Source organism: Miscanthus floridulus, chromosome 14 (assembly GCF_019320115.1).
Source record: "Miscanthus floridulus cultivar M001 chromosome 14, ASM1932011v1, whole genome shotgun sequence".
NCBI lineage: Eukaryota > Viridiplantae > Streptophyta > Magnoliopsida > Poales > Poaceae > Miscanthus > Miscanthus floridulus.
In genome coordinates this window covers 94,376,053-94,395,222 of record NC_089593.1, presented here as the reverse complement: position 1 = coordinate 94,395,222, position 19,170 = coordinate 94,376,053, and the positions used below count along the sequence as shown (strand labels likewise).

Here is a 19,170-nt window from a genome sequence, read left to right as displayed (position 1 = left end):
CTTTGCGCCGACAGAAGCTCGTTAGCATTGACAAGAAGGCCCTTCTGCCGCTGAAGCTGGTCCCAGATGCCCTTCTCCCACCGGAGAAAGACCGACTTCCCGAGGGACTGGGTCTCGAGCTCCTAAGGAAACAAAACAGAGGTCGTCGATTGTGACAAAAACCAAGAAAAGAACAACATCATGCGAGAAAGGAAACGTGAACCTGGGCGACTCCGGGCAGTTCGTCGGCCACCACGGACAAGGCTGTCTGCAGCGACCGCTCCACCAGCTGGTGGTATTGCTCGAAGGTGCCCCACTGCCCACCCTTGGCTGCGTCCTCAAGGGCGAACAGAGGCTCACCCTCAGGGTCGTCCCGACTCCGCCACAGTACCCACGGGTGGTCCCACCCACAAGGCTCGGGTCACGCTCGCACGAGGGCTGAACTTCCCTCATCCAAGATTGGTGCCAGCTGTTCCACGGCACCGGCGTCCTCAGCGTCGACCACCTCCCGCACCTAGGAGGTATCGTCGGAAGAGATCAAATAGACCTCCGCCTCCCAAGCGCTCTCTCGTAACAACGGCGACCCCCTGAGCCAAGGGCGCCACCGAGGCCTCCGCCGCCTTCATCTCCGCCTCCTAGATGGACGGCCCCGCCGCCATTATGATGGCCTTGGTGATCTCGGGGGCTCCAGCCTCCGCCATCGTGGCCTCGGAGGACGCAGAAACACCGGCCGTGGCCACTGCGGTCTCGGCGGCCTTGGGCTCCCTGTCCTCCGTCGCCTCAGCCTCGGAGACCCCGGGGGCCTCGGCCACCAAGGGCACGCTGGCCCCATCCAACTCGTGAGCCTCGCCCCCATGGGATGGGAGCGGTCCCTCTCTCGTTGGTGTAGGGGCCGCCTCGGCAGCCCCTCCTTGGGCGGCAGGTTCTTTCAGGTCAACCCTCACCGACGCCACACCGCGGTGGATGGCGGCTTGTGCCTCCGCCACCCAGTGGGCGGAGGAGCCGGGGCTCACCTTAAGCGCCTTGAGGGGTGCCAAGGGAAGGTCATCCGCAGGCCGCTTCCGACTAAGGAAAGTTAACCTACAGGGTCAGCGCAAAACCAAAAAAGCGAATGGAAGACACTATGACCCTGCCAAGAATACACTTGCCTTGAACGGGGTGGCAACCGCTTCGCCACGGCAAACCTCATCCGCAGTGGCGGAGGCAGCGGCAGAGGCATCGCCTCCGTATCCATCGGCGTCGGTCGGTCTTCAACAGACCCCGGCGCCCCTTCGGTCCTCTGCAGGGGCGGTGGCGTCGCCTCCACCACCACCTGCTCCACCACGGCCGCCGAGCCTACCGGGTTGAAGGCACGTTTGCCTAATGCCTGCATCTCGGGCGTGTCGGCCTCGGCCCCGGAGCAGGCAACCGCTGGCCCCGAGTTCGCTTCTGTTGACACCGTTTTTTGCACGCGTCAAAATGATCGGAGTGGACTAATCGGCAGGAGGAAAGTTACTGTATACGCTGACAGCCAATGAAAGTCAGCTTGTAAAGATGGTTGCCGATGACTGGTGGTGGTCGATGGAAAGGTTGATTTAGACTCGGGCGTTGCCGATGAGGTTGGAGGTGTTATTGTCGATGCCGATGAGGGAAGGCTTGAAGACTACTGCCGATGAAACAGGAAGTATGCCGATGGAAAGGAGGTCGGTGAGATTTCCATCGTAATTGAGGCGGACAGGGAAATAGATAGGAGTTGATTTCCTTTTCTATATTTATTAGAACATGATTCATGTAAGAGTCACGTATTTCCTTAGGTATGGATTTGGTGTCCTATTTGTGTTTGGTTATGTCTCTTTAGATCAGGGTATAAATATAGATTGAAGGGCAATGTAAAACAGATATCAATCAATATCAAAACCAATTTTTACTCCTATTTGCATCTAATTACTTTTCGGCGACTTCGTCAATTTGCACATTTTTCTTTTTACGAGTTCTCATTGATTCGGCGAGTTGCATCATAGTGCAACCTTCGGTGATTCTCGAGTTTCGCGTGAGTACCTCTTAGCCGTGACTTCCGGGCATATCGCTATTGTCAGGACCAAAGTGCTCGTATCTTCATCCTTGTCGATTAACAGGTCAAATCGACTGGCACGCTTTGGATATCGATTCGGGTATTAGCCCTTTGTGTTTGCAGATCCACTTTTGCATCAACACATCTTTTGGCACGCCCAGTGGGACCAATCAATCCGATCAATATGTTCAATTCCGAGATCAATTCAGAGAACATTATCGCGGTATCAGAAGAAGATCTTAAGGAAGAGCAGAGGCAGGCTATGGAAAAAGCTGTAGAAGAATACAGACAGCTTTGTCTGAAATCGTTTAGCCTGAACAAGAGTGGACAAGTCATCTAGAAGCAAGATTTACCGTTGCCTCAGCAGGTTACCTTTGACTCCAATCCTGGTAAACTTCAAGAGATGGTTAATTCTGTAGTAAATCATGCTTTGATTAATCATTCCAATGTACTGTCCAATACTGTTCATAATGCTATAGTTCGAACTCTCAAAGAAGGACAAGCGTCACCGCATTACGTTGGGCCTACCTATCACCAACCAGAGCCGGCATCTGTTAATACTCCATCGGCTCCCTCGGCCGTTGTGGGTACAGAAGTTACTTCTCCTCTAGTATCGACAGGCTTACCTAATATTCAATCTACACCGATATGATCAGATCCGGTAGGACGAGTTCAGCTTAATACAGATCTAGCGGCATCAGCTATGTCAGGCCCTGTGTCTCAGAATAGCTAGATTCCTGCTAATTGGTGGGGATATGGTATGCCTCCAGAGTCATCTGCTTTCAATCCTGGGTTACCTCAAGTATTTAACGTAGTAGGAAAAGCTCCTATACCATCGGCTGTTTCGCCGATGGCCCAAGTGCCTCAATATGCCACAGCAACTACTGTGCAACCAACTCCAGGAGGTTTCCAGATGCCTTTGGTTCAAACACCCAGTTCAAATCCATCGACAAGCTTACTGCCGATGCAGCAGAAAGCCCCTGTTATGAGTCAAACTGGGGTTCAGTTCATGCCTCAAGCTGGTTATAATTATCCAACAATGTCAGCAAATTATCAGCCATCGGTAAGTTTTGTACCGATGAGTTCTAGTAAAGGTTGGTCAGGACAGTTACCTGTTCAACATATAGTTCAGCAAAATCAACAGGTTGCAGGGATTCAACAAGGTCATATGCAAGCTGGTTTCTAGAATCAAGCATCGGCAGCACAACCGATGAATCCTTTCCAACAGGTTAATGGACCACAAGTAATGGCAAATATGTCGATTGCTGGAGAAGATATGTGGAGGGATATCAGCAGGCACCTCCTGTAGAAATTCAGCCAGTTCATCATCAGGAGGCTGATGCTTTTTGGGCCGATAGGATAGCAGAAATTATGAAGGATCAGTTTGGGATAAAGCCCAAGGTCAATACTTATTCTTATCGGACTCCATATCCTCCTGCATATGATTTAATTTCTCTCCCAAATTGGTACAAGGTACCAGATTTCACTAAATTCTCCGGGCAAGATGACACATCAACAATGGAACACGTCAATCGCTTCATTATTCAATGTGGAGAGGCAGCTAGCAGAGATGAATTGAGAGTTCGATTATTTTCATCATCTTTGTCTGGATCGGCATTTACGTGGTTCATTTCATTACCACCAAATTCTATTATTACCTGGGCTGATCTAGAAAAACAATTTCATAAGTATTTCTTTGCTGGAATCCATGAAAAGAAGCTTACCGATTTAGTAAAATTGAGACAGCACAATGATGAATCGGTAGAAAGCTTTGTGCAAAGGCTACGAGATGTAAAAAATAAGTGCTACAGTCTGGTGCTGGATGATCAGCAGCTTGCCGATCTAGCTTTCCAAGGGTTATTGCCACATCTTAAAGACAGATATGCTTCTCAGGAGTTTGAAAGCCTCAGTCATCTTGTGCAAAGGATCTCTGATCAAGATACTAGGGTTTTTGAACCTAAAAAGAATTGGAGTAAAAAGGTATCATTTGTTGAAGAAGTGGGAGATTCTGATTCTGATGAAGAACCAGTTATCGGCTTAGCTGAGTGGGTTAGGAATAAAAAACCGATATCTTGTCCCTTTGGTCAAAAAGAGCCAGAAAAGTTTACCTTTGATATCACCAAGACCGACAAAATATTTGATCTTCTGCTTCAAGAGGGCCAAATTAAGCTGTCACCTAATCATGTGATCCCATCGGCAGAAGAGTTGAAAAAGATCTTGTACTGCAAATGGCACAATGCAACTTCACATAGTACAAATGAGTGCAAGGTGTTCAGGCAACAGTTACAATCGGCTATTGAGTCTGGGAGAATTAAGTTTGGTACTTCCAAGACCCAAAAGCCAATGAAAATTGATCAACACCCTTTTTCAGCAAATATGTTGGAGGCCAAAGGGAAGACTAAGGTATTAACGTTAGGGGCTGCTGAGAAAAACGCGTCAGTGGATCCCCAACATCGGATAACTACCGATGATGCAAAAAGTAAGGGTTTGCTGGGAGAAAGCAGTAGTTCCAAAAATCCTCCTTGACCTGGCATTACTCATCGAAGGCAGCAGGAGAGTTGGCGTCAGCGAAATGACCGATATCGACAACAGCAAGAAGAGAGACGTTGGGAAGAATGGCATCGGCATAAAGATCATTGGAGGTGCCCGTTTTTCATCCATTGTTGGGAAGAAGGTATTAAATTGCCAACTGTTGAAAATTGCCCTGAGTGCAATGGTTATTACGGGGTCAATCGGTCAGAAAGGAGGTTTCAACCTGGTAATCAGGGTTTATCTATCAATGAGCCGATCAGAGGCAGAGCATCAGTGCATGATCGGCTGGGGGGCAGACTAAGTGTACATGAGAGGCTTGGTAAACGCGCTGGATATTTTCCAAGGAATCAAGAGGAGCTTGAGGAGATGGCAAACGCAAGAGTTCTCGATGAGGAAATATTCTATAGGGACCCTAATATACGCTGTGTAGAATCAACTAGGACCTGTTATCAGCCGGTTTGGAAAACCAAGTTTCCTCGATGGTGCCCGGAGGGTCTGACAAAGACACAGAGAAGGAGGATGCAACGTGAGCATCAGGAGGATTTATACCGAGAGGAAAATCCCTCCAATGAGAGGTCTGGTCATCAGCAGTGGCAGGTAAAATACAAAAATAAGGGTCCATCGGCAGATGTTAATATGGTATTCATGTTGTCGATGGAGTTTTTGGCACTATCTGATAATGAGGAAGAAGTTGTTCTCTCTGATCAAATAGCTCAGTTGACACTAGATCCAATGATGGCTGTTTTTGAGAAACCTACCAATGACGAGAGACAACATCTTAAAGCTTTGTTTGTGAAAGGCAGAGTTGATGGGCAGCCTGTATCTAAGATACTCATTGAAGGAGGGGTTGCGATTAATATTATGCCTTATGTGATGTATCGGAAACTTGGCAAGGGAGATCAAGACTTGACCAAAACCGATATGATGCTAAAGGATTTTGAAGGCAATGTGTCATCGGCTAAAGGGGCAGTCTGCGTTGAATTGACCATTGGCAGCAAAACCTTGCCGACGACGTTCTTTGTTATTAATGGCAACGGTGCATATAATCTGCTTCTTGGGAGGGATTGGATTCATGCTAATTGTTGTGTTCCTTCTACAATGCATCAATGCCTCGTACAGTGGATTGGGGATAAGATTTAGGTTGTTCCTGGTGATTCCTCTTATATCATCGCATTGGTAGAATTAGATACTTATGAGTGAACCAGATGCATATCAGGAGAAGTTTGGGAAAGAGAGTTCCTTAGAGTTGCTGACTATGAAATTCCACCGATCCAAGCAGTCGGTTCTGAAGAAGAATTTTAATGGATAGGTTTGCCGATGATGGAAAATTAGGTCAAGGGTTCACATCGGCGGATGATTTAGTAGAAGTAGATATTAGTGATGGCGATAGGCCAAGACCTACTTTTATTAGTGCTAAGTTAGATTCCAAGTGTAAGCAGTAAATGACTGATTTGTTAAAAGAGTATAAAGATTGTTTTGCTTGGGATTATACTGAGATGCCTGGATTAGACCGATCGATAGTTGAACATCGGTTACCTATCAAATCTGGATTTCGGCCACATCAGCAGCCAGCGCGCCGATGCAATCCTAATATACTTCCTGACATTAAGGCCGAAATAACTAAATTAATTGAGGCAAAGTTTATTCGACAGTGTCGATATGCAGAGTGGATCTCTAATGTGGTTCCTGTTTATAAGAAAAATGGAAAACTTCGTGTTTGTATTGATTTCAGGAATCTCAACAAAGCCACACCGATGGATGGCTATCCAATGCCAATTGCTGATTTGTTGATTGATGCTGCAGCCGGACATTAAATTATCAGCTTCATGGATGGTAATGCAGGTTACAATCAAATATTCATGGCTGAAGAAGATATTCCCAAGACTGCTTTTAGATGTCCAGGTCATGTAGGGCTGTTTGAGTGGATAGTCATGACGTTTGGTTTGAAAAATGCCGGTGCTACTTATCAAAGGGCTATGAACTTTATTTTTCATGAATACATCGGCACATTAGTGGAGATCTACATTGATGACGTAGTGATTAAGTCTGGAGATATCACAAAACATCTAGCCGATCTACAAAAGATATTGGAGTGCACAAGGAAGCATGGGTTGAAGATGAATCCTAATAAATATGCATTTGGTGTATCGGCAGGACAATTCTTGGGTTTTATGGTGCATCAGCGGGGAATCGAAATCAGTAGGAGGTCTATTGATGCAATTAACAAGGTGATTGCTCCTGCCAATAAAACTGAATTGCAATCTTTGATTGGTAAGATTAATTTCATCAGAAGATTCATATCTAATCTGTCGGGTAAGATCAAGGCTTTCAGTCCATTACTTAAATTGAAAGCCGATCAGGAATTTGTATGGGGAGCTGAGCAGCAGTTAGCCCTGGATGAAATTAAGAAATATTTAACAAATCCTCCGGTGCTAGTTCTACCTCAACACGGGAAACCTTTCAGGTTGTATTTGTCAACTGATGATACCGTTATCGGTTCAGCTCTTATTCAAGAATTTGAAGGGAAAGAACATGTTATTTATTATTTAAGCAGAAGATTAGTGGATGCTGAAACAAGGTATTCGGCCATCGAAAAATTATGTCTGTGCTTATACTTTTCTTGTGTCAAATTAAGACATTATTTGTTATCTGCCGAATGTACGGTCATATGCAAAGACGACGTAGTCAAGTATGTGCTATCGATGCCGATATTAAGTGGTAGAATCGGCAAGTGGATTTTAGCATTATCAGAATTTGAACTACGTTACGAATTGACTAAGGCAGTTAAAGGGCAGGTTATGGCTGATTTTGTCACTCAGCATTGTAATGCAGTGGACTCTCTGGAGGTTGCTCCTTGGACACTTTTCTTCGATGGGTCCACATGTGGTGAAGGAGCAGGTATCGGCATTGTGTTGATTTCACCTCAAGGAAGGAAGTATGAGTTTTCATCGCCGATTGTTGCTACATCGACAAACAATCAGGCTGAATACCAAGCCTTGATAAAAGGGTTAGAATTGCTGAAGGAAATACGTGCCGATGTTGTTGAAATCTTTGGTGATTCTATGCTAGTTATAAATCAATTGGCTGGGATTTATGAATGCCGAAGTGAAGTTTTAATTTCGTATTATGAAAGATGTTTGCAATTGTTGAAAGGGTTTAGAGATTTTCGTCTTGAACACATTCCTCGATTGCATAATGAGGAGGCTAATCGACTAGCTCAGCATGCCTCAGGGTATCAGCCTATTCAGGAAGTGCTAACATCGGCAGTCGATACCGATGATTGGAGAAAGGAGATTGTCGATTATTTAAAGGATCCATGTAAAAAGGTTGAAAGGCGTATAAGGTTTCAAGCTACCAAGTATGTGCTCCTCGATGATGAATTATATTATCGAACTATAGATGGAGTTTTACTCAGATGTGTTAGCAGTGATGAATCGAAAAGTTTGATGGGTGAAATTCATGAAGGAGTGTGTGGAGCGCATCAATCGGCTTTCAAGATGAAGTGGATGATCAGAAGGAATGGATACTATTGGCCGACTATTCTTGAAGATTGTTTTAAATATTTTAAAGGATGTCAGGGGTGTCAAAAGTTTGGTAATATTCAAAGAGCGCCTGCGTTGGCTATGAACCCTATAATTAAACCTTGGCCGTTTCGGGGATGGGCTATTGATCTCATTGGTCAGATTTATCCGCCATCAAGCAAAGGACATAAATTTATTCTGGTTGCTACCGATTATTTCACAAAATGGGTTGAGGCAATTCCTTTAAAAAAGGTGACATCGGCTAACATGATCGATTTTGTGAAAGAGCATATTGTTTACCGATTTGGTATTCCTCAAACTATCACTACTGATCAGGGTACTATGTTTATATCGGGAGAATTTGATGAGTTTGTTGTGGGTATGGGAATTAAAGTTTTAAATTCTTCTCCATATTATGCTCAAGCTAATGGTCAGGCTGAGGCTTCTAACAAAGGGATCATCAAACTCATTAAGCGGAAAATTGAAGAAAATCCTAGGAGGTGGCATACAGTATTAAATGAAGCTTTGTGGTCATATCGGATGTCATGTCATGGTGCAACCAAAGTAACGCCTTATCAGTTAGTATATGGACATGACGCAGTATTGCCTTGGGAAGTTAAAATTGGCTCTAGACGAATACGTTCTCAAAATCAGCTGACAGCCGATGATTATGATACTCTTATGAAGGATGAGTTGGAAGATGTGGCGGGTCATCGGTTAAGGGCTTTAGTTAGCATTGAAGAGAACAAGAAAAGAGTAGCCAGATGGTATGACAAGAAGGTAAAGGTAAAAGAGTTTGCCGATGGAGATCTGGTCTGGAAATTGATTTTACCGATTGGGACTAAAAGTTCAAAGTTTGGAAAGTGGTCTCCTAATTGGGAAGGTCCATATCGGATAAATCGGTCTGTTCCTGGTAACGCATATATTCTAGAAACCCTCAAGGGGGTCGTGTTTCCCAGAGCGTTAAATGGAAAATATTTAAAGAAATATTACCCTAGTATCTGGATGGATGCATAAAAGTATAAGTGCCGATAACAGTCCTATCGGCTAGAATTATACAAGGATGTCAATGTCTCGTAAAGTGCCGATGCAATAGACAAGATTTACAAATTTAACAAGGATTGGATAGCTAATATCGCACGCAGGCGAATTTGGTCGGCTTCCTTCATTTCTTTGATGTCTTCATCGGCAGCACCTTCCATAGGCTTGAGTTTTTTCTTCATGGCCAAGGCTTTGCGAGCCTGGGTGTCTCTTTCTTGCTGAAGGGCCTTGATGGCATTGGGTAGCTAGCTCTCTTCTTGTTGAGCATGAGTTAAGGCTACCTTGACTTCTTTCAATTCAGCCAATAGAGCCATCTTCTTTGCCGATAAATCTAAGATTTTCTGCTTAAGTTCAACGCCCGAAGTCTGCAAGTTACCGATGCCCTTGTGCTTCTCATCGGCAATTTGTTTCAGTTGTAGCATCTCCTCTTTGAGTTGAGCTGAGCTGCTCTATCGGCAATACGTTGAGCAGCCCGTTGATATTGCAGTTGGCGGCTTTCTAAATGGGCTGCTGGGAAGAGTACTTCTTCAACGTCGGTAGGGACCTGGCCACGGATTGTTTTGAAAATTGCCTTTGCAGGGTCCGAGTCATCTACCAGTTGGGTGGTATCCTGCTATAACAAGCTCAGGAGAGCTTCCAACTTGGACTTAGTTTCTGCCGATATTGTTCCTAGTGCAAGGGAAGAACTTGTTTCCTCTCCATCATCGTCAGAGACATCAATGGCAAAGGAGAATAGGCTGTTTGGGGAGTCTTGTTCCTGAGGAAAAGAAAAGGAGGTCAGTTAAGGATAAGTATGAGTATTGTAAATCAGCTAGGTTAATCGGTTTACCTGTTTCAAGGCAATTTCCTATGCTTGACTGGAGGAAGCAACCTAGAGTATGCCGTGTGGGGGATCGGCTGAGCTTGCCGATGGGATGTCCTCTGCAACCTCATCGGTGGTTGGCTCTTGGGGTATGATGACCGATGATATTGGGGCAGATGTGGGGGTCGGTGTGGACTTCTGTTGTTTTGGCTGTGCCTCGACATCTATCAAGGCTTTGCGCTTTGCTTGGGCATCGGCAACGGTTGGCTGGGGGGCATCGGCACTTGTTGGTTGTGAAGCTTGGACATCTGGTACGCTTGCCGATGTACCCATTTGTTGCTGCAAAATAGGTGTAAGGTATGATATTTAACAGATGAAATGTGAAATCAAGGGGATACCTCTGAAGGTTTGTCAGAAGAAGTGGTGCTTGATATCGGAGGAATTGCCGATGACGATCCAGCAGCGGCTCTTACCCCCTGATGATTAATGTTAATACAGTTTGTGATCGGCATAAGTAGAAATAAACAAGGTTGTTACCTTGAATGCCTTGACCAAGGTTGTAGCAGCAGCCGATGGAGTGGCCCTAGATGTAGCCAATTTGGACTTGGAGGTGATGGTCTTGGTATGGATCTTCTGGTGAGTCAAAGCGGCTAAGGTGGGGGCGTTGTAGCCGATCGGTGATATCGGGGAAACAGGCCGAAGATCGAAGGGTTTCCCACTTTTGCTCATAGTTGGTGCTGGGTTGTTAACCTATCACGAGAAAGTTAGTTACCGATATATGAAAGGAAAAAGCGGAAGGGAGCTAAAAGGAACTTACTGCATCATCAGGAATGGCGTATTCAGGGTCGATCATGTGCCGATATGTGTGAGCCGATGTTGCAAACAGTTGTTCCCTCCACTCTCGCCACCATTGCTTATATGATTCGGTGATGAAAGATACTGGCGTCCAGATGGATATATCGACATTTGTAGTATCGGCATCGGGGGAGAGTTGCACTACCCTGTTCCAATCTATTCCACAGGTGATTGTTTCTCTGGGTTTGATCACATCGGCAAAACAAAGTTTGATTGGCAGTTGCCCAAAAGCCAATTGACGGGATACTGTCGATGGGTTGTAAAACTCATATGTGATATTGGTGTTTTTCCCGCTACCGAATGTGTTCACTGGAATTGCCCTGGGAGTAATGATAGCCATCATGAGCTCATTATCTTGATTCAGAGTGTCATCGGCAAAGTTGAAAAGAAGAGGGAATCTGTTTTCTTCATCAATATAAGGCACCCAGGCCCTATGATCATGAGAGAGACCATTGTAGAAGCTTTGAAAGAATCTGCCGATCTGGTCTTCATTGGCTTCTGTTCCAGGGAGGACAATTATAGCTTCACCAAAATTGAGAGGTGAGCGTGTTGCCGATTCCTCATCCCCAAGCACATGGTCTTCAGCAATTTCTCATGGGAATTGTTGGGTAAAGAAGTCCCATTGCAACCGTTTGTGCATATGGGTATTCAGCCACATGTTGATGAACCACCATGGGCCTCCTAAGTTGCCGATGGGTTCGCCAAGCAGAAGTTTCTGAGACACTTGATGAAGACGATGATAAGTGGAGCTCAGAAGGTATCGACCGAGAGGGAATCTTACACCATTGGCCAGGAGTTCAGCAGCGGGGAGGAAAGCATTGGTTGGTCCTACTGATCGACCACAGAAGATAAATTTTTCTAACCACATATTCAAGAATGTGGCGTGTTCCCTCTGATTAACTGTTCTAGTCTTCTGGCATTCCTGGATGTATCCTGTCCAACCGCCGATGTTGCGGGTATTCACCATATATTTAGATTTTCTGCCATAGATAGAGCCTTCATCGGCAGTTGAAATATCCAAACCAGTGAGCATGTATACATTAGCAAGTGTGGGAGTAGCTAGGCCATGTCCAAACATAAAAGTATTTGTTGTGTCTGACCAGAAGTAAGCAGCTGCAATCATCATTGATTCATTCTTCTGCATATCGGCAATAGATAGCCTAATGCATTGGTCTAGCTTCTGTTCTGCCCAGTATACTTGCATCGATCTATTAACCCTCAAGTACCAATCTTTCCACCCTTTGGTGGTTTTAGGCCAAGATCAGAATGTGTCTTTCCATAAATTCAGAGAGAAATTTTGGGCTCTAAAGGGGATTCTGTTAACCTCTGCATTAATCAGATCAGTTGGATCTAGGTTGCCCATTGGTCCTAGGCATTGGACATGCGGCTGATCGGTTGGAATAACTAATTTGTTGCGCAGTTCCTAAGTTTAAAGGATCCGGAGAACAAAAGAAAAGAAAAATCACCAACGGTATGAACTTGCAAAAACTAGGGGAATCGAGGTAAAAGGTAATGGAAGTGGAACGAACCACAGGGACGTTGAAGTTGATTGCCATTATCTTGAGGAAGATGGGAGCACGAGCCGGAGACTTGAGGTTAACGCTGGAGAAGAGTTCATGTTGGTTGAGGTCACACAGTTGTTCGTCGGAGTCGCCGCCGAAAAGAGAAGATGTCAAAGATTGGAGTCTAAGGGTAGAAGACGAGCGTTCTGGAGGAATCTATTTATAAGCCGCTTGGAGTAGGGGTATTCTGGACTTATCTCTATACCGCGCGCATTTAGGTCGAGGTGGTTTGGATGGATATGGTAACTGTTCGCACGATAATCAGGGGATTGTACAGGATCTTGCCGATGGATTATTGTTTTGGTATCTTAACCATAATCAAGGCAAGAGTGGTTGGCGATTGTGCGATATTTACTGAGGTGCATGAATCAGGATTAGATTTGATTAGATTTGATAACAGATCAAGTTTTGGCTTGGAGGATGAGTTACGGTAATCGGGCGAAGGCAAACGTTATCTGGAGTAAATTTCGGAGCGTTAATGGTTTTATACTCCGAAATTGGGGGGCATGTGTTGACACCGTTTTTTGCACGCGTCAAAATGATCGGAGTGGACTAATCGGCAGGAGGAAAGTTACTGTATACGCTGACAGCCGATGAAAGTCAGCTTGTAAAGATGGTTGCCGATGACTGGTGGTGGTCGATGGAAATGTTGATTTAGACTCGGGCGTTGCCGATGAGGTTGGAGGTGTTATTGTCGATGCCGATGAGAGAAGGCTTGAAGACTACTGCCGATGAAACAGGAAGTATGCCGATGGAAAGGAGGTCGGTGAGATTTCCATCATAATTGAGGCGGACAGGGAAATAGATAGGAGTTGATTTCCTTTTCTGTATTTATTAAAACATGATTCATGTAAGAGTCACGTATTTCCTTAGGTATGGATTTGGTGTCCTAATTGTGTTTGGTTATGTCTCTTTAGATCAGGGTATAAATATAGATTGAAGGGCAATGTAAAACAGATATCAATCAATATCAAAACCAATTTTTACTCCTATTTGCATCTAATTACTTTTCGGCGACTTCGTCAATTTGCACATTTTTCTTTTTACGAGTTCTCATTGATTCGGCGAGTTGCATCACAGTGCAACCTTTGGCGATTCTCGAGTTCCGCGTGAGTACCTCTTGGCCGTGACTTCCGGGCGTATCGCTGTTGTCTGGACCAAAGTGCTCGTATCTTCATCCTTGTCGATTAACAGGTCAAATCGACTAGCATGCTTTGGATATCGATTCAGGTATTAGCCCTTTGTATTTGTAGATCCACTTTTGCATCAACAGCTTCTCCTCCCCTTCCTGGGGGTGCCGGGCTACTTGCCGACACCCCGGGCGCCACCTCCACGACGTCAGGAAGGTGGTCCAAGGGACCTCGCCCTTGTCGTTCCCGTCCGAGGCCTCCGTCGACAACGACGTCGACGGGGATTCCTCCAACGGGAGACCATCCTTCCATTGTTGATGGCGGCGCTTATCCAGCTCCTCGCACGCGAGGATGTGCTTCGTGCGCTTCGCCGCCTTGGTGTCCTTTCGCCTCTTCTGCGCATCAGCGTGAGCGCGGTTGATCGCCCGCCGCCCCGCGTCCTCGGGAACGGGTGGTGGAGAGGAGCGCACGTCCCTCATCCCCTGAAGGAACGACAAACGCGCATGAGGGAACAAGGGGTAAGGGGAGACTGAGGATGTTCAGAGGCTACAGCGGCACACGACTTACCAGCGAAAGGAACCCCCGCGATGGCTGCATCGCGATAGGGGTCAAGTTGCCGCCCCTCAGCTTCGCCTCTACCGTCTCCCCCACCCGATGAAGAATTTCCTCGTCGAAAAGGGTGGAGGAGGACATCTGAGTGCCCTCAATGGGCTCACCCAGCTTCATCTCAAACAGCCACCGCCGCCGAGCCATCAGCGGCAGCACCCTCCGGTGGTGGAAGGTGGCCACGACCACAGCCACAGTGAGGCCATGGCCTCGCAGCCTCGCCAGCCCCTCCAGGAGCGGCTCCAGCTTGGGCTGGTCGACCTTCGGGACACCCCACTTCCATTTCTCTGGGCAACTCCCCACAATCCACCCAGTGTAGGGGGGAAGCCCTCCGTCGTCGTTGCGGAAGTAAAACCAACTTGTGTACCACCGGCGGTTGGCGGACGCGAGTTGGGCCGGGATGTAGAGGTGCAGGCGGTCCTAACGCACTTGGAGAGTGCAGCCTCCGGCCCTCGCCGCCTTCCTCTTACCTGACGTGCCCGTCGGCTTGGTAGTATACCCCGTCCGGAATAGCTGGAGCCACAACTCCCAATAGGGAGCGATCCCTAAATACCCCTCGTAGATGGCAATAAAGATAGCCGCCTGAGCGATGGAGTTGGGATTAAAATTGTGGAGCTCCACGCCATAGTAGTGCGGGAGCGCCCGCATGAACTAGTCCGCCGGGACGCCGAGGCCGCGCTCGTGGAAGGAGACGAAGCTCACGATGTAGCCGTCACGAGGCCTTGGCTCTGGCTCGCCGTACGGAGCAATCCACTCCGGCCTAGCGGGGTCTGTCACCGGGCAGAGGAGTCCACCGTCGACAAGCGACTGGAGCATCTCCTTGGTGACATTCGACGGATCCCACGGGTCCACCTCGACAACAACGATGTCACCAGCCATGGGTACGATGGAGGAATCGAGGGTGACGGTGAGTTTTTTCTCTCCCTCCCATGTTCTCGCTTTTTTCTCGCTATCTCCCTAGGCTCGCTCTTCTCTCCTCTTCTTCCCGGCACCTGCTGTGCTAGCGACGGCACGACAAAGACAGTGCTAATGTAGGCAAGGTAAGATGAGGAGGGGCGAGACTCCTTGAGTATTTATGTAGGGAGGAGGCAAAATGAACGGGCAACGAAATCAGGGAGGTTTTCCCCGTCCGGCGCAGTTAACCACGAGCCAATTTCGTCGACCCATGCGCCCACGTCTTCCACATTAAATGCGAGGACGGTTACGTCCCATCCACCACGTCATGCTCGGCCACTACGGCAGCAAGCGTCATTTCGACTCCCCATGAAACCACCTCAAAAGGCGCGCCGCCCGTGCCAAGCCAATAGGGAAGATATTCCCTACGGCCTATTCCTTTCGTATGAAGGAACCAGGCTCTGAACCTATTACGATCCAGGGGTTCGAAGGCTGGACCCCAAAGGGTTTCGACAGCCGCCCTAGGATAACAGAGTCAGGGACGACCATGGGCGAGCCCATACGGGGCCGAGGCCCAAGCAAGCGAAACGCTTGGGACGCCCAAAGTTGTGTCCGAGACCAGAGGAAAGTCTCCAAATGGGATCCCACCATAGGGAGGCACCGAGCCACCGAGGCCTAGTGAACGGCCTCGGCACCCACTAGAGACATCCTCTGGTACTCTTGGAGTGTGTCTCTGGACCACTAGCCGTCCCCTAGCGAACGGGGTACGGGCCTCCACTCGGACTACCCAATAATAGCTCGCCGGAAAGTGCCACCGCTCGTGCCCATCGAGGGTAGCGAGGCACATTCCACCCCTCCTTCCGAGCGAAAAGGAAGCGCGAGGGTCGCACAAAAAGTTAGGGGAACCCCCAACGGCCTTCTCGTTTTATGCAGAGGCTAGGGGGCTCTTCCTGCAACCTTGCCGAGACCCAGCGACCCCAGCTCGCACTCAAAGGGGCTCGTCAAAATAAACCCTCCTTTCGAGCGAAAAGGAAGCATGAGGGTCGTACAAAAAGATAGGGGAGTTCCTGATGGCCCTCTCACCCTGTGCAGAGGCTAGGGGGCTCTTCCTGCAAATACGCCGAGACCCCACAACTCGGGCTCGTGCCCAAAAGGGGCCTCGGCAAACAAACCCTCACGCGCGAGGGGCATATAAAAAGTCAGGGGAACTCCTGATGGCCCTCTCACTCTGCGTAGAGGCTAGGGGCTCTTCCTGCAACCTTGCCGAGACCAGAATGGGCTCGGCAAACAAACCCTCCGTCCGAACAAAAAGGATATGTGAGGGGCAGATGAAACAGTCAGGGGACCCCCGACCGCCCTCTTGCTCTAGGCAGAGGCTTGGGGGCTCCTCTTGCACCCGAAGACCAAGACAAACAGTCCAAAGCCATGCTCGAGGTTTCATTACAAAACACGATAAAGGGCACTGAGCCCATTACGGTCTAGGGGTTCGAAGGCTGGGCCTCCAAGAGATTTCGATAGCCGCCCTAGGGCAACAGAGTCAGGGACAACTTTGGGGTGAGCCTACAAATGGCCCAGGCCCAAGCGAACAGTCGCTCGGGGCATCCTAAGTCATGTCCGAGACCGGCAGGGAAAAATTCGAATGGGATCCCACCATAGGGAGGCACCGAGCCACCGAGGCCCAGCGAACGGCCTCGGCACCCACTAGAGAAACCCTCTGGTACTCTTGGAGTGCGTCTCTGGACCGCTAGCTGTCCCCTAATGAACGGGGCTCGGGCCTCCACTCGGACTACCCGATAACAGCTCACCGGAAGTGTCCACGCTCGCGCCCATCGAGGGTAGCCTGTCACATTCCACCCCTCCTTCTGAGTGAAAGGAAGCATGAGGATCATACCCAAAGTCAGGGGGGGCCCTGACGAACCTCTTGCTTTGTGCGGAGGCTAGAGGGCTTTTTCCTACAGCCTCGCCGAGACCCCCGCAACCCGAACTTGCGCGTATGGGCTCAGCAAATGAAATAAGAACTACTCGCTCAAATGCGAAAATGGAGAAAGCCCCTGGAAGAGTAACTTCACTCCTCCAGGGGCTCGGGGGCTACACCCGGCGGGTGCGCTCGCGCGCACCCACCAGAACCTCAAAAAACAAACCCCAATTCCTATGGAGCAGGTATAAACCCAGCCTCGGCAAACCCTCAGGGAGAGTGCATGCACTCCCCCCGAGGCTCGGGGGCTACTGTCGGGTACCTTAGAACAGGGTACCCCAAGCAAACATCAAATGGGTTGCTAAAGTCCCATCTAAAAAATAAAGCTAGAAGGTAAGCCATGGGCCCCTCATCCGCCACGACCGAGCCCACTGGGTCCTCCTCCTCCTCGCCTCGAGCCTCGAGCAGGAGGTCTCGGCATCCTGACGCAAACTCCACCTCACGCGAGGCTCTCCAAGGAAGGCCTTAGCAGGGAACGCCGTCTTCGCCTCACCCGAGGCTCTCCACGGAAGGCCTCGGCAGGGGGTGCATTCTCCGTATCGCACGAGGCGTCTCGCGCGAGGCCTCGGCAAGGAGCCCGATCTCCGTCTCGCACGAGGCCTCGTTCTCCGTGTCGCTCGAGGCCAGGTCGTTCGCAGCCCATCACCCCCCGCCTTGACCAACCCTCTAGACAGCGCGTCATGTCTCATTAATGCTTCAACCACTCCCATAATCTCAGCCGGACGAGGGCTCAATGCCACAGAATGGCCGACGGGACCCGAGGTCGCATCAACGCCATACCTGCCGGGACAGGGCACGACGGGGATTACCGGCCACTGTGTCCTAACGTTGTGCCCACGATCAGCGCCATACCTGCCGGGATAGGGCACGGCGGGGATTACCGGCCACTGTGTCCTAACATTGTGCCCACGATCAGCGCCATACCGGCTAGGACAGGGTACGGCGAGGATTACCGGCCACTGTGTCCTAACGCTGTGCCCACGATCAGCCGCCCACTCGAGGCCTCGGCACTGTACACCAAGGTCTCGGCTATCTTGGGGTTCACGCCTGTCGAGACCCCTCCACCACGGTGCAGCCTCGGCACTGACCAAGTCTCGGCCTCGCGCACAGTCCGTCCATAGTGGCTTACACGTTCACTGTCGCACCCACTCTGAGGCAGTCCCGAGGCTCCCACGACGCACAGGATCTGATGGGACAACCACGCCGCCCCAGTGCTCTAAGGATGGACCACTCCAACGACCACGCCGCCATAGGAATAGGCTACAGGGCCTGGACACGCCGCCTCTGTTCACATGACACCGTATAGTTAGCTCATGTACCGTCCTTGTCCTCCCTTCAGGCTATAAAAGGAGAGGACTTGGGCCGTTTTAGAAAAAAAAGGGGAACACCTTGTAACACACACACATGCGCACATCCCTGCCGCCTGAGAGCAACGCCTCAAGCGGCCCGCACGACATCCCTGCCGAGACCTGGGATCAGCTCCCTCTCTCCCCTAGCTTGTAACCCCCTACTACGAGCACTTCGGTGCAAGGAATACAAGATCGACCTCTCAGACTGGATGTAGGGCCTCGATTGCCTGAACTAGTATAAATCTTGTCTCTTTGCATCACCATCTGGAATTGGGAGCGCGCAGAACAAATTCACTAGTTGGTTGAGGACCCCCCGGTCCGAAACACCGACACTTCTCGTACTCAGGGTTTTGTTCCCACTTGTTGCAGATGGGCAGATGTATTACGGCTACTGTATCAACTACCTTTATCCTGCGATGGGTGATACTTAGGACCATGGGCATGGTCATTCGTTACGTCTCATCTAATGCTTTTGTTGGAGATGATCATCAGCTGGCACTGTACTTGAACTCCGTGTGAGTGTGTGTGGTTTTGAACAAATGGCTTCCGCTACTTCTATTTGAACTCGGTTGTAATAACTATGTTTAAACTCCGATGTACCTGTGATGCGAACTTTTATGTAATATGTGATGGTGACCGCTAAACTTATTACGATCTTGGCTAGTATGTGAGTTGGTTTGAAATCCTTCGTGATTTTACGGACTACCGGATTATACGGGCTTAAGTTTGCTAAATCGTCTGCTCTGGCGGGTGATTTTCTTACTTAATTTCGTATAATTGGTCGGTTCTGTTACAGCATGCTCTCTAGCAGCGGTAGGGGAGCCTCGCCGCCGCGATGTTGTTGGTTCTCTCCTATAGAAGCAACATCCAATAA

At 48.8% G+C, this 19,170-nt stretch overlaps 1 protein-coding gene across 1 annotated transcript; it reads right to left on the bottom strand.

Annotated features, from left to right (window-relative positions):
- Positions 1 to 614: 614 nt before the first annotated feature.
- Positions 615 to 10,832, bottom strand: LOC136504042 (uncharacterized). The gene is made up of 6 exons (XM_066498927.1): positions 10,743 to 10,832; positions 10,463 to 10,675; positions 10,324 to 10,401; positions 10,165 to 10,264; positions 1,164 to 1,407; positions 615 to 1,059 (listed from the first exon to the last, which is right to left on the bottom strand). Exons 1-6 carry the CDS (start codon positions 10,776 to 10,778, stop codon positions 615 to 617), a joined length of 1,116 nt encoding a protein of 371 aa, XP_066355024.1. The 5' UTR covers positions 10,779 to 10,832.
- Between the last annotated feature and the right edge of the window lie 8,338 nt (positions 10,833 to 19,170).